This window comes from Sesamum indicum, linkage group LG10 (genome assembly GCF_026168435.1).
Source record: "Sesamum indicum cultivar Baizhima isolate 11 linkage group LG10, ASM2616843v1, whole genome shotgun sequence".
Classification (NCBI taxonomy): domain Eukaryota; kingdom Viridiplantae; phylum Streptophyta; class Magnoliopsida; order Lamiales; family Pedaliaceae; genus Sesamum; species Sesamum indicum.
Window position 1 is genome coordinate 7,766,025 of NC_142666.1, and position 16,215 is coordinate 7,782,239.

The 16,215-nt window shown below is 38.5% G+C and overlaps 1 protein-coding gene across 1 annotated transcript; it reads right to left on the minus strand.

The window, feature by feature from the left end:
- Window positions 1-12,823: 12,823 nt before the first annotated feature.
- Window positions 12,824-13,678, minus strand: LOC148786592 (uncharacterized). Its single transcript, XM_088886186.1, has 3 exons — window positions 13,490-13,678; window positions 13,320-13,375; window positions 12,824-13,064 (listed from the first exon to the last, which is right to left on the minus strand). The coding sequence occupies exons 1-3, from the start codon at window positions 13,676-13,678 to the stop codon at window positions 12,824-12,826; spliced, it is 486 nt and encodes a 161-aa protein (XP_088742312.1).
- Between the last annotated feature and the right edge of the window lie 2,537 nt (window positions 13,679-16,215).

The window sequence follows — 16,215 nt, forward strand, 5'->3', positions numbered from 1 at the left end:
AGTTGGTGGAAATGAATGAAAAAGAAAATTATTGACTAGCAAAATTATTTTTGAAAAATGCCATGTTAGTCATCCTTTATTTGGAATAAAGGATTATTACCTTATGGATGGTTAAATGGACCTAGACATATTTTAATGCATCCATCCAAGGTATATATATGTATGTTAGTTTTTTAGAATAAATAATGAATACATAATAAAGCAAGAAAATAATTTCCTCTCCCTAAGCTTTCCACTCAGCCGAACCCCCCTCTTGTGCACACTTAGTGTGTTCTTCTCCTCAATTCTTTTCTGAAAAATTGATTTAGGAATCCCAAGTTCTGGTGTGGTGGGGACGCAACTATAGAGGGTCTCTATGTTGAGGCCTTGGGTGAACAAATCAATGAAGGAAGTTCGAAATAAATCAAGAAAAGGTAATTCTTGATTTACGTTTGTTGTTTCTTTTGTTTTTCATTCTACTAATATTGTTTAATTTTATTAACTACATCGAATGCCCGAAAACTCTAAGGGTACACCCCTTGAAATTATGGTTTCATTGTGATTTTTTTTATTTTACGTAATTTATTTTAACTGCTTCCGCTTGTGCGTTCTCGGGCCGCACTCGCACCTTGCGGTGCCATTTCACGTAATCAGTGAGCACATCAAATTCAATTTCCAAATAATGAATACTCACTTTGTTCATAAATAATGTTACAATTACATCGAAATTGTCCGAACAGATTATATAAAGACAAATCCAATTGGCTTAATCACTCATTATCCTCTAACCCATCTTTCCAAGATGTTGTGCATGAGATCTGTTATATTTTCTGCTGATGTGACTCGGTCTATCCGAACGTCACCTCTTCCCACCATCTCTCTAAGTAGATGGTGCGCTAAGAATGTGCTTGGATTTGTGATCAGATCTGGTTCCTTCGCTTGCACTATAGACCTGTTGTTATCACAGAAGATAACCACTGGCTTGGCAATGTTAGGCACTACACCCAAATCTTGGATATAGTTTTTTCATCCAAACCGCCTCCTTAGTTGCTTCCAAAATCGCTATGTACTCATCTTCAGTGGTGGAATCCGCTATGATATCCTCTTTGGAACTTTTCAAAACCACTACACCACCATTAAACCTGAATACAAATCCGGATTGAGACTTGGCATCATCCTCATCAGACTGGAAGCTAGCGTCGCTGTAACATTCCAAAATTAACTGCCCACCACTATAAACCAAGAACATATCATTAGTCCTTCTCAGGTACTTAAGTATGGTCTTGACTACAGTCAAGTAAGTCTCATCGGCACATGCCTGATATCTACTTGTTAAGCTCAAAGCATAAAGAACATCTGACCTTATGCACTACACAAAATACCGTATGCTGCGTGCGGGTGAAGCATAGGGTATGTCAAACATTTCTGTAAGCTCCTCATCAGTCTTAGGAGACTGCTTCTTGGACAACTTAACCCTGCCTCACAGGAAGGAATCCTTGTTTGGAGTTTTCCATCTTGAATCTCTTCAAGGCTTTCTCAACATACGAGGTTTGGATCATTCCTAACATCTTTTTAGATCTATCTCGGATAATCTTGATGCCAAGGATATTGGAAAACTCACCCAAATCCTTTATAGAGAATTGTGTGGACAACCATGCTTTAGTGTCACCTAACATCTTAACATCATTCCCAATGAACATGATGTCGTCCACGTAAAGCATTAGGAACACAACTAAGCTCCCACTGACCTTTTTGTATACACAAGGGTCAATGTCATTCTTGATGAAATCGTAATCCCGTACAACATCATCAAAATGGATATTCCAGCTTCATGAAGCTTGTTTGAGACCATAATGGACCTTTGGAGATGGCAGATCTTCTGCTCTTCTCCAAAAGATGTGAAACCCTTTTGCTGATCCATATAGATTTCTTCATCAATGAACCCATTAAGGAAGGCCGTTTTCACTTCCATCGCCATATTTCCTAGTTATACCATGCGGCTATGGCAAGCATAATCCGAATGGACTTGGCCATGGCTACAGGAGAATGGGTTTCCTCAAAATCAACCCCAGGTCGTTGAGTATACCCTTTTTCCACAAGCATGGCTTTAAAGGTTGTAACCTCCTCCTCAGCTCCAAGCTTATGTTTTTAGACCCATATACACCCAACAGGTTTAACACCTTTGGGTGGGTCTACCAAGGTCCAAAATTTATTGAACTCATAGAGTCCATTTCAGATTTTATTACCTCAACACATTTTCCTGAATTGATGTTCGATATTGCTTCTCCATAGTTCTTTGGATCATTATCCAATTGAGCGGTCAAACCCAGAAATCCATACCTTTCAGACTGTTGGGACAATCTGGTTGACCTTCGGAGGATAGGAATATCGTTAGTGGGAACTATTGGCGCAAATGATGTCACTAAATCTGTTTGAGGTGTTGCCTCATTGGATTCCTCAAGGAGCCATTCCTCACGTCGGGTATCCGCTGGAAAACTTTTTTCCATGAACACTGCTTTTCGCGAGACAAAAACCTTTTGTTTAGAGGGATCATAGAAATAATACCCCACAGTTTCTTTAGGATAACCTACGAACCTACAGAAATTAGACCTTGAGTCCAATTTGTCTCCCACTAGTCTCTTGACGTATGGAGGACTAACAACTTGGCTGCCATCTCAAGAGCATATCCTAGAAGGATAAGGGCAGTTGGGTAAAACTCATCGTGGACCTAACCATGTCCAACAAAGTTAGGTTCCTCCTTTCAAAGACACCGTTATGTTGTGGTGTTCCAGGAGGAGTCCATTGAGAGAGAATTCCATTCTTTTTTAGGTAATCTAAAAATTTCCCACATAAATACTCACCACTTTGGTCCGACCGAAGGGTTTTAATTTTGCGACCAGTTTGATTTTCGACTTCAAGTCTAAACTCTTTAAACCTTTCAAAGGCGTCAGACTTGTACCTCATGAGGTAAACATAACCATACCGTGAGCGATCATCGCTACAAGTTATGAAGTTGGAAAACCCACCACTGGCAAGCGTACTTTGTCCTACAAAAGGCTTCTTGGTCACTTCCCTTTCACACAAAACTCGCAGGCTTGTAGGTGATCCAAATCATCTATCTCTAAACTTTTTGAGTCTACCAACCTTTTAATCCTATCTTGAGAGATGTGACCTACCCTGTCATGCCAGATCTGTGTGTTTTCTTGATTTTTCATTTTACACTTGTTTTGAGAAGTCATGACAAAATCATGCTGTTGGAAAATATAAAGACCATTATGAAGTTTTCCTAGAATATTTGAAGAAAGAGTCTTCATCAAATAAAAATAATTTTTATTGATCATAAACTGAAAACCAACATTGTTTAACAATGAAATGGAAATGATATCCTTAATCATGTTAAGTACATAATAGCACTCTTTCAGTTGTATCATAACTTGATCACTAATAGATAAGTGGACTATCCCTACAGCTTCAGCAGCAACAACCTTGCTATCACCAAGCTTGAGGACCACCTCGTCTTTACTTAGCTTACTGCTTCTTTCCAGCACCTGAAAATCATTGTTGATGTGAGCTCCCCCACATGTGCCGAATACCCAAGAAGCAGAGTTAGTTATCATGTTAACCTAAATAACAAATATACCTGCACTGGAGAGGAGTTTTGGGCACTCCCTCTTCCAATGGCCCTTTTTCCAGGCAATGGATACAAACATCATTTGCCCTTATTGACATAGAACCTACCTTTGCCCATCCCATTACCCTTCTTCCTCTTTCAGCATCTGATCCCCTTGCCTTTTTCTTTAGAGGTCAGAGGTTCCTCGACCAACACCGATGGTGCAGACTTTTTGGTCATTGCCTCGTAATGGACCAACATGTTAGTCAACTCTTGTATGGTCTTCTCAAGTTCATTCAGTTGTAGTTTACGACAAACGGGTTGTAAGAGGGAGGAAGTGACTTGAGGAACACGTCAATGTACGTGTCATTATCAAGCCCAACTTGAAGATCCTTGAGCTTTTCCATGAGGGAAAGCATCTTGATCCCATGCTCTTGCACAGAGAATCCCTCAGTTGTCTTGGTGCCGAAAAATGCTTTTATGGTGACATATCTAATATGCCTATCCGGAACCGCATAAACATCCTCCATGCGGAGCATTACAAACGCAACATCATCGTGTCTATCGTACTATTTCGTGATATCGTTTGGCATTGATACCAGTACGACGGTGCGGACCTTCTGTTTGTCCTCGTGCCACCTTTGAAACATCAACGTTCTTCAGATGTGGAACCCTCCAAAAAGGTCCTAGGAAGAGATTTATCTAGAATGTAAGTCTGGTTCTCGGAATCCAGGACAATCCTCTAGTAGAAACGGTGACTACCAATTGGATTAGTGGTTTTGAAAACTATTTAGCAATATTTATGAATGTGATATTTTCTTGATGAATGTAGTAAGCATTCATGTATGGCACTATGTGTTTTTGGTGCTTACTATTTACGTTCAACGGTGTTTTAAAGTCACAACAAATCCCCACAGACCAATTCAATAACCCATGTAATTGGACTGTGTATTGGATGACAGCTATGAAACCAACTTATGAGGGTTCGTCTAAAACATTTCATGTCGAGGACCTCGTGACTAGACATTGAGAGTCCTATAGAGACTTGCACTAAGTATAGCATTCATTGGATGAGTGTTGTGTTTCGTGTTTCCTTGGCAATAGACATGTGATGTCTATGCAATTTTAGTGGATTAGTTGATAATGTTGTTAGCTGGTTGAACTGACTCGCGAGAATCGGCATATGGAAGCCTTGGAGGCTTGGTCTGTATGACTTGAATTCCAAGATCCAATAGTACAGGATTTGTCCTTGGACTTGAGGAATCATGGAAGTTGCATGCATAAGAGCCTATATCTTGGATTTAGCGAGATATAACTGTATCTTCGATGTTCTCGTTATAAGCCTTGTTCAATGTACTTGGATTATGTATTGAGGAAAGTGGATTTCAAGATAGAATCCGTCTTCTATCAATATATGATGGGTATATCTCTTGTGCGCTTTGAGATGGTTTAGACTCTCTAATCTAAGGCCATAGCATTTGGTCGAATAGAAAATGGTTTCCTTTTGTCGATGAATAGAGTAAACACATCTCAAGTATTCAGCATAGTTGCCTGGTCCAAGATGGGAATCGACGATCAATTCCATGCCCTAGACTAAAGCTGGGAGATGATCGGTGGAAGGACCGTATCTGTATGGAACTCGATAGCCTAAATGTTCACGCCAACATTCACCTAGTCTCTAGTACAATTGACCGTTGTTAGACGGTCACCCATGGTGACGCGCGTTCCCAATTAGAAATAAATATTTAATTAAATTTAATTAATTATTTGTGTTGGATACAATGCCCAAGTGTAGCTAAGGGTGAACCTAAGGAGTCACACAAAGATCACTATGGAATTGGTGGAATTAATTCAAGAATAAATTAATTAATTTAATTGGATTAAATTAGTTCAAGGAGAGTATATAATTGATTTGGATCAATTAATTAGTGTTTGGGCTTAAATTTATTTAATTGGATTAAATGAATCTTTGGACTTAGTTGGGTTAAAATTAAAAAATGGAGCACTATATCTGTTGCTGCCATGTCGGTCATTCCCTAGCAGTGTGCGTGGTCGGGTACACGCAGGCAGTAGCCTGCATGCTGGGCCTGCGTGTGGGCAGGGGCGCATGCGCGTTGTTTGTAGGTAGGGGCGCCTACGCACGCGTGCGCACGTGCGGCCGACAACAGACTACTGTCTTTTGTTTTGAACGGTTGGGCTATTTTGTGCCGTTTTTTGTGAAAAATTTAATTTTTCTAATTTCTGCAATTTTTTCTGAAATTATTAATTTTGAAAAATTTTAATTTTAGTTAAATTGGATCTTTTTTAAAATTATATTGTGCCTTAGATTAAATTGAAAATATTTTCCAAACAAATAAAAAATTGTACATTGGATATATGGTTGATATCCATTTTTTTAATTGCATTATTAGTATGTTATTTTCTGCATTTAATTGCATTTTTTAATTGTACACTGCATATTGGATATCTATTATTAAGTATATGGATTGCATTTATTTGTTTAACATATTTATATTTGATATAAATGTGTTAATTATTGTTTATTGGATGAACTATAGGGATGATCAGAAAGCCCATTGAACTAATGCATGGTTTAATTTTATGTACGGTGAGGCCTGCGTGCCTCTTTATTTTAATTCCTTCTTTTGTTTTAAGCCTTGAAATAATAAGGCTTGATTTCTCTCTCCTTTGTACTCCCCCAACTTTTGATTGTGATTTTCAATTTCAGTTGTAATGAGTGTAGTTAGGATTGTGAGGTTTCATTTGTTTTGAATAAATGAAAGGTTCCAAGGAGATGAAGGCCTAGGCCCGTGGGATGAAGCTCACGATAAAAGAAGAACAAAGAGGGAGGCTTAGTGGAATGGTAATGGATCACTTTTCTGTAATAGTTAGGCCACACCCTAAATTGACCATAAACTCACTGCTGGCTCAGTAGATCATTTAGGATTAGGCTTGTGATCAATCAACAGGGGCGTAATAGGCTTGTTTCTACATGTGGTGCATGTTTTAATATTTGGATTGTGATTTTTTTGTACTCAATGATTAAAATTGATGCATGCAAAATCTTATGATGATGAGGTATCAGTTACCACAAAACTTAACTCACTTGGATGATCCATGTTAAATATTAGGCCCATAATTGATTGAAATTCAAATGATTTGATTAAATCGAAGCCATCCATCCACAACAATGTGGTGTGGATGCTACTTTCACCCATTTGTAGTCTCACATGTCGTGGCACGTTTCGAAATGGAAGAAAGCTACACTATTTTTGTGAACGAATTGAATATACTTCTGTTCCTCTGTCTCAAGAGTTGTGGGGGGCGGCAGTTGAGATATTCGTTTGGTTGATGAGTCGGACCCAACGCTGAGTAGCGTGATTCACTCAGAGTCCTTGGGATCACGTAAAGAGGCGAGGTAAAATAACTTGGGTATCTCATTAGATGAGAATTGTATAGGTTACCTCCCCATAAAGCCTTTTTCTATGTGAATTGTATAAGCAGGAATAGAGAATTGTGTTTGTGGACTTCAAGCCCACTAGAAAATGGTTTCTCAAAAACCCCACTTAAGAGTGGTGGGCTTTTTGAAGAAATAGTGAGACGGGTTAATGACTAAAGACCAAATTTTAAACTTGATATATAATATTATAATAATCTACTAAGTTTCTGTTTACATTTGATGTAGATGTCTAAGAATTCAATTACTGTAATTCTTGAGACTAGCAAATTTAACATAAAACTATAATGATTGGCTGTGAAATCTTAGGATTGTCCAAGATTTTGAGAACAAGACCTATGTTTTGGATAAGTCTCTTCCTCGGGCCTTGTCGGAAGGGTCCACATGCGAAAAATATTTTACGTTCGAGAAGGGGCATGAGGACAATTGGAAGGTTCGTAGTATCATACTGGGGTAAATGACCAATGACATCCAGAAACAGTATGATAGGCATGATGATATCCAATTGATAATGCTCTGCATGAGCCATGTTTATGCAATTTCGGACCGGCAGATTAGATATGTTGTGACAACAACATTTTTTTGTGCCAAGATAATTGAAGGGTCTTCTATATAGGAGCATGGGGTTAAGAAGCTATCCCTTGTGGAGAAGCCCAAGGACCTCAATGTTAATCTTGAAAAAGAGTACATTAATGTGATCGTTCAGTCTCTTCCTCCCTTCTTTGACCCGTTTATCGTGAATTATAATATGAATAGGCTTTACAAGACCTTCATACGTTGATAAACATGTTGGTCCAGTACGATTGAAGCATCTGCGTCGTCGGTATTGGTAGAGCAGGCTTCGACCTCAGAAGCGAAAGACAAAGAGGCCTGACACTGGAAGAGGAAGAAGGGTAAACCATAATCAGCTACTGCAAGCGCTCAAAACGCTCCTGTTGCCCAGCTGGGCATGGGAAAAGGGAAGAGGAAGGCGGTTCAGGAGTCATGGATTCTAAAAAGTTTTTGCATTAATTATCGTGAAAAAGGGCAATAGAAGAGGGAGTTTCCTAAACTCCTCTATGATCAAGGTATAATTTGTTATTGAGCCTTAACATGACTATTACTAGACTTCTTAGGTATTGGATACCAGGTGTAAAGCTTATATCTGCAAATGGTTTGTAGGTGGTGAAAAGGAGTAGATGGCTAAGACAAACAGAATCAAAATTTAGCAGTGGCAGGGCTGTTGCTATTGTGGTTAAAGGACTAGATTGACTTAGCTATTAGTGATCATGTTAGGACAAAGTTCATAGGATAATTATGTAACCTAGCATGATCAGATTATGCTTTTCTATTGTTGGATAATTTGGGTTACATGATTTTGATCAATAATAGTTATTACATTTGACAAAGAATAGTTATTCTTGTTTGCTAGGTTGTTTATGTAATTATTTCAACACTATCTCATAATTGGATTATGAGTGCTCAAAACAAATGGTTAAAATGGATTATCAAGATAAACGCACAGGTCTGGCATGCAAAGCTAGGTCACATTTCTCTAGTTAGGATAAGAAAGTTGGTGAATTCAACGAGTCTATAAATAGACAAGTAGAGTTTACAAGTTGCAAGTCCTTCCTGAGCAAGATGAGGACCGAGTAGCACTTTGTAGGACAAAGTGTGCTTGCCAATGGTTTGAATGAAATCCAATTAGACATCTATGAGTCATTGAATACACAGAGCTAGAAGGGGGTTCACAAGTCTAAGGACCTTTCAAAGGTTCTCAGAATTAGACTTGATGTAGAGAACCAAACTGGTTGCAAAATTAAATCCTTTGATTGGATCGAGGTAGTGTGTATTTAGTGGGGGTTCTTGAAGATCTGATGAGAATGGAATTCTCACTCAGTGGAGTTCTTCTTTGGAGTGCCACAATTGAACGGTGTCTCTGATAAAGGAGAATCGAACCTTGTTGGACTTGGTTCAATTGTTCTCTTCATTGAACCCATGTGGCAAGGCAAGCCTGTTTCCGCAACATAATTTAGCATATGGGATGGTCCTGTATACATTAAGGGACTAGTGGGAGGAAAACTATGTTTGTATAGGTTTATTTGTTATCCTAAAGGAAATTGGATTTTATTGGATAACTGACGTGAGAGTAGCTCCTTGAGAAGTCACGTGGAGAGACACCTCAATCAAATGTAAGAAACATCATTTATAATCGAATTCTTCCACTAACTCACTATAGGTACATGGTTTAAAGTCTGACCAGTCAACTGAATTATGATCCAAAGACATAAGGAGAAGCAATGTAGGACATCAGTTTGGATGAATGGCCTGGAGCCATGGGATTTGACATGGAGTACAAATTAGGTTTGAAACTTCCTATTTTTGGAATATTCTTTTAGACAGGGTCATACAGGGTATGGTTCATGTCGAGAATGAGTTGCAAGGTCAGTGGGAGCTAAATTATGTTCCTAGTGTTTTAGATGTGAACGTCTTACTCATTTGGAATGCTGTTAAGATATTTGGAAATACTGAAGCACAAACATTATACACGCAATTCTCCATGAAGGATAAGTCGTCCATGAAGACTCAGTCTTCGTGGAGTGATGAGGAGCTTCGAAATATGTTTGACATCCCCTATGTCTTTTACAGTTGACAACATGGGTATGTAGTCCGATGCACTAGGCCGAATATCGGGTGTGCTTTAAGCATAACAATGGATATCGAAAGTGTATCAAGAAAGCACTGCATAGCAGTCAAGATTACTCTTTGGTACCTAAATAAGGATTAGAGAAATGTTCTTGATGCAAGTCAACGGAGAGTTGATTCTGCATAGCTATGGCGATACTAGCTTCCAGTTATACATGAATGGTGACTACTCTCAATTTGAATGTACATTCAGACTTAGTGGTGATGTGGTGGCTTGGAATGGTTTCAAGTGGGATGCCAAAATGGTTTTCACCATGGAAGTCAAATGTATAGTGACTTTAATAGTTGTTCAGGAAGTATTTTGGATGAAAATTCACATCCAATAGTTGAATGTGAAGCTTAGCACGACCAAGCTAGTAGTTATTTGGAGGATAACAACTAGGCAATATCACAAGCAAAAGGGCTGAGATTTCATCACAGATCTAAGGAATATTCTTAGACGCTACCATCAGTTTGGAATGATGGTAGGAAGAGGTGACGTGCAGTTGGACTGCGTCATTTCGGCAAAAAATATGGTAGAGCCGTGAGACCAAGTTGGTATCGCAGATTTATCACTAAGATAGGTCTGATGTATTTGGGTGATTGGCTTTGGGTCAAGTGGGTGATTATTAGTATAGGTGACCAAAAAGCCAATTGGATTGGAGGATTTCGAGAACTATTTAGCAATCTTTACAAATGTGATATTATCTAGATGAATGTAGTAAGCATTCATCTGTGGTACTACATTCATCTGTGGCACCATGTATTTGTTGTGCTTACTATTTACGTTGAACAGTATTTTAACGTCACAACAAATGCCCACAGACCAATTAAATAACCCATGTAGCTGGGTTGTGCATTGGATGGTAACTATGAAACCAACTTCTGATAATTAGTCTGAAATGCTCCAAGTCGAGGACCTCAAGACTGGGCATCGAGAGTACTATAGAGACTTCCACTAACTATTACATTCATTGGATGATTTTCGTGTTTCATCGGCCAAAGATATGGAATGTCTATGTAATTTTAGTGGATTAGTTGACTGGATTGTTAACTGATTGAACTGGCTCGCGAAAATCATCTTACGGAAGCCTTGGAGGCTTGGTCGGTATGACATGAACTCCCGATTATGATAGTACAGGATTAGTCCTTGGACTTGAGGAATCATGGCAGTCGAATGCATATGATGGCTATATCTTGGATCTGGCGAGAGATGACTGTGTCTTCGATATTGATCATTATAAGCCTTGTCATGTATAGTCGGATTATGTATTGAGGACAGTGGGTTTCAAAAATAGAATTTATCCCTATCAGTATATGATGGATATATCTCTTATGTGCTTTGAGATGCTTTAAACTCTCTAAGTCTATGGCCATAACGATTGGTTGAATAGAAAATGGTTTCCTTTGTTGATCAATAGAGTAAACACATCTCAAGTATTCGGCATAGTTGACTGGTTCAGGATGGGAACCTACGGCCAATTTACGCCCTAGCCTAAGGCCGGGAGATGGTCGATGGAAGGACCGTACCTCTATGGAACTCAAGAGCCTAAATGTTCACACCCACATTCACCTAGTCTCTATTGCTATTGGATCTGGCGACAGATGACTTGTCTTCGATGTTGGCCATTATAAGCCTTGTCCTGTATAGTCGGATTATGTATTGAGGACAGTGGATCTCAAAAATAGAATTTATCCCTATCAGTATGTGATGGATATATCTCTTATGTGCTCTGAGATGCTTTAAACTCTCTAAGTCTATGGCCATAGCAATTGGTTGAATAGGAAATAGTTTCCTTTGTTGATCAATAGAGTAAATACATCTCAAGTATTCAGCATAGTTGATTGGTCCAGGATGGGAACCGACGCTCAATTTATGCCCTAGCGTAAGGGCAGGAGATGGTCGATGGAAGGACCATACCTCTATGGAACTCGAGAGCCTAAATGTTCACGCCCACATTCACCTAGTTTCTAGTGCTATAGACCGTTGCTAGACGGTCACCCAAGGTGACGGCATTTTCAATTAATGATTGATTAAAAATATGGACACAATGTCCAAGTCTAAGCTGAGGTGAACCTAAAGAGTCACACACAAATCACTATGGAATAGGGGGAATTAATTTGTAATTAATTCAAGTAGAAATGAATTAATTTAATTGAATTAAATTAATTCAAGGAGAATATATAAATAATTGGATCGTTTATTTAATAATCCATTTGATGGATGACTCAAGAATTAAATTAATTTTTGGCTTGACACCTTTGAATTAATTAAATTAATTTATTAAGTTTGGCTTAATTAATTGATTGGATCAATTAATTAGAATTTGGTTTAGATTTATTTAATTGAATTAAATGAATCTTTGGACTTAGTTGGGCTAAAATTTATTTAATTAATTATTGTCCAATGGACTTTGGTTGGACTTAATTTAATTTGATTAAATCAAGCACGGTCCGTACTTGAAGTCCAAGCCCATTGAAGGGAGGTTAGAGCAAGTTAAGGAGTTCAAACTCCTTACATGATGAACATGATGGAGTGGTTATTTCATCATGGTTGGAGGTTATATACAAGTGTATAGATTGCCTTGGAGGCAAACTTTGTAGTTATTGAATTTGAAATTCTATTATATGTAATATATAAAGCTACAAACAAATGCAAGATAACCACAACATGAGTCACGAAATTTTGCTGAATTTCTCTCTGAAAGTATTCTCTTTTTTTTTTTTTTCTTTTGTTTTATGTTGAATTTGATTCAAGTTAGAATATAAAAACAATCCAAAAGCACTAAACAATAGTGTGTCTGGAGTTATTTTTCTTCTTGTTTTTTGTTCTATCTAGTATTAGAAAAAGAACTATATCTATTCCATAGTGTAGAGTAGACAAATTAGAGGGGTTCTAATCTGGATCCTAAAGTAAACAAAAGAAGAACAAAAAGGAAAATAATGCACGTTGTTGCTCATCTATAGAAACAAAAGGTAAAGTTACATGTTGTATTTTATGCTTTTGTTTCATCCTTTAGCTACATGTCTAGAATGCTTATATATTTAGTATTATGCTTTTGACAAACACCAAACGTCCGAAATTTGAAAGGAAAACCGTTTTAATTAAGTTTTTATTTCACAATTCCGCCGCATTCCTTGGTCATACCGATTCTTCCAACGTCATCATCGTCCGACTGGAAGCTAGCGTTGTTGTAGCCTTCCAGTATCAATTCTCCACCACCATATTTCAAGAACATATCTTTAGTCCTTTTCAAGTACTTAAGTATGGTCTTGACCGCACTCCAGTGTGCTTCACCAGCACACGCCTGATATCTGCTCGTCACGCTCAAATCGTATGCGACATCGGGCCTACTGCATTGGAAAATAGAATACTGCCTACGGATGAAGCATAGGGGATGTCCGGCATTCGTTTAAGTTCCTCATCAATCTTCGCAAATTGTTTCTTGGACAGCTTAATTTCGTGCCTCATTGGAAGGAATCCTCGTTTTGAGTTTTTCATCTTGAATCTCTTCAGGACTTTCTCAATGTACGAGGATTGGGTTAATCCTAACATCTTTTTGGATCTATCCCTATAGATCTTGATGCCAAGGATGTAGTAAGACTCACCCACATCCTTCAGTGGAAGATTGAGTGGATAACCATGCTTTTATGTTTTCCAATATCTTAACATCACTTCCCAATGAGTAAGATATCATCAACATAAAGTACAAGGTACGTAAATGACCTCCCACTTATCTTCTTGTACACATAAGGATCAGACAAGTTTTCGATGAAACTATATCCCCATTAACTTTCATCGAAGCACGTGTTCCAGCTTCAAAAAGCTTGCTTGAGGCCAAAAGTGGACCTTTGGAGACGATAGACTTTCTTTCTTTTCTAGTAGAGGTGAAACCTTTCGGCTGATCCATGTAGATATCTTCCCCCATGAAACCATTTAGGAAGCCGTATTCACGTCCATATACCATATTTCATAATCATATCATGCTACTATGGCAAGCAGTATCCGAATGGACTTGGCCATTGCCACGAGCGAATAAGTCTCCTCAAAGTCGACTGTAGGTCGTTGAGTGTATCCTTTTGCCACGAGCTTAGCCTTGAAGGCAGCAACCTCCCTATTAGCTCCAAACTTATGGTTGTAGATCCATTTACGACCAATTAGCTTCACGCCTTTAGGTAGGTCCACGAGGGTCCAAAATTCAAACCCATTGAGTTATTTCGAGGCTCAAGCCACTTATTCGAGTCGATGTCAGACATTACTTCTCCATATGTTCTTGGATCACCGCCCAATTGGTTAGTCAAGCCTAAGAATCCATAACTATCAGGAGGTTGGATATTCTAGTTGACCTACGGAGAACTGGAGCACGATTACTAGGAACCATAGGACCAAATGGTGTTGCATTATCTTGATGAGGTATCTCACTTGACTCTTCAAGCAATCCCTCATCACGTTGGCTATCCATAAGAAAACTCTTTTCCAAGAATATTGTGTAAGACAAAAACTTTTTGTTCCGATGGGTCATAGAAATAGTACCCCGCAGTTTCTTTCGGATAAGTGGCAAATCTGCACAGACTAGACATTGATTCTAGTTTATCTCCCACTAGCCTCTTGACGTATGTGGGGTTACCCATACTATCAAGTACTTATAGAACGCAGGTTTTCCATGCCATATCTCATACGGCGTCTGGGGCAACTTGGCTAATGTCACAAGAGTATATCCCCAGAAGGTTAGAGGCAATTTGATAAAACTTATAATGGATGGAACCATGTCCAATAAGGTTTGATTCCTTCTTTCAGCCATGCCGTTAAGCTGTGGCGCTCCAAGAGGAGTCCTTTGAGAGAGAATTCCATTCTCTTTTGGTAATAAATGAACTCACCACTTAAATATTCCCCACTTTGATCTGACTGAAGGGTCGTGATCTTATAGCTAGTTTGATTCTCTACTTCAATTCTACATTCCTTAAATCTTTCAAAGGCCTCAGACTTTTATCACAATCATACCGTGAGTGATCATCGATAAAGGTTATGATATACGAGTATCGTTCTTTAGCTGGAGTATTTAGTGGTCCACAGACGTTTGTGTGGATTAAGTCCAACAGACTAGTGGCAAGTGTACTTTGTCCAACAATAGATTTCTTGGTCCTTACATAGCCTTCTGCTTCTTTTCAACACCTACAAACTGCTGTAGATGTGAGATCCACAGTCGGTATCAAGAAGAATTAGTTATCATATTTACTTCAAATCACAAACGTACTTGGGTTGGAGAGAAGCTGTGGGCACTTCCTTTTCCAATGCCCCTTATCACGGCAATGACTGCAAACATCATTTGCCCTCGACTGCTGTGAACCGTCGTTCTTCCCTTTCCCTTTGCCCTTTCCCACTAGAGCAACAGGGGTGTTTGGAGCACTAGCAGTGGCTGTGACAGTCTTTCATTTCCCCTTCTTTCTCTTCTAGTGTCCGACCCTCTTGTCTTTCGCCTTGGAGGTCGAAACCTTTCCTATCAACACTGCAGGCGTGGACTTGTGGGTCGTTGCCTCGTATTGGACCAGCAAATTAATTAACTCATGAACAGACTTCTCAAGTCCATTCATGCAGTAGTTAATGATAAACGGATCATAGGAGGGAGGAAGTGACTGGAGGATCACATCAATGTACGTGTCATTATCAAGCCCAACTTGTTTCGAACTTCTCCACGAGGGATAGCATCTTGACCCCATGACTTTGCACAGAGATCCTTCAATCATCTTTGTGAAAGGATCACGTGGTACGGTCCTGGAATGTTCTAGCGAAAGCAATAAATAAAAATGCATAACAATAAAATTGAAGCGTAAAAATAAATGAATCCAAAGGGTGTACCCTTGGAGTTCCCGGGTATTCGATATAGTTTGAAAATTTACTGAACAATAAAATATAATCATACGAGGCTATGGTTGGTAAAATAAAAGTAGAAGCGAAAAAATCAATATTTACCTCTTAAATTTCAAGCTTCCAAGCGATTAGTTTTGTTGATCGTTCACCCGAGATTCCAATGTAGGAATTCTCCAAAGATGATCGACACCACATTGAAAAACGAGATCTTGATCCCTTTGCTAAAAGGAATCAAGATCAAAGAAAAACTCATCCTTTGAGAATGATGGAATGTGGGGCCGAATTTGGTGATGGAGGAGGAAGGTTTTTGTGTTGTATTGTGTAATGAATTATTATCCTAATAATCATATAAAAAATATATTTATATACCTTGAAAAGATAAACAAGAATGTGTCTAGATACATTCTATTATCTGTAATGTAACTCTTCAATTCATTCCAAATAGAGAAGAGTTTAATTATAACCAAAGAAGCACTTTTCAAAAACACAATTCTTTGGTCAACTTTCCCTCCATCAATCTTGCCAATGGGCCTTAATCATTTGGGCCGATTTTATGTAAATAAATTGAAGGTCCAATAAATTTTAATTAAATCCAATTTAGTAAAATTCATTTAATTGAGCTCACTAGGTATTTAA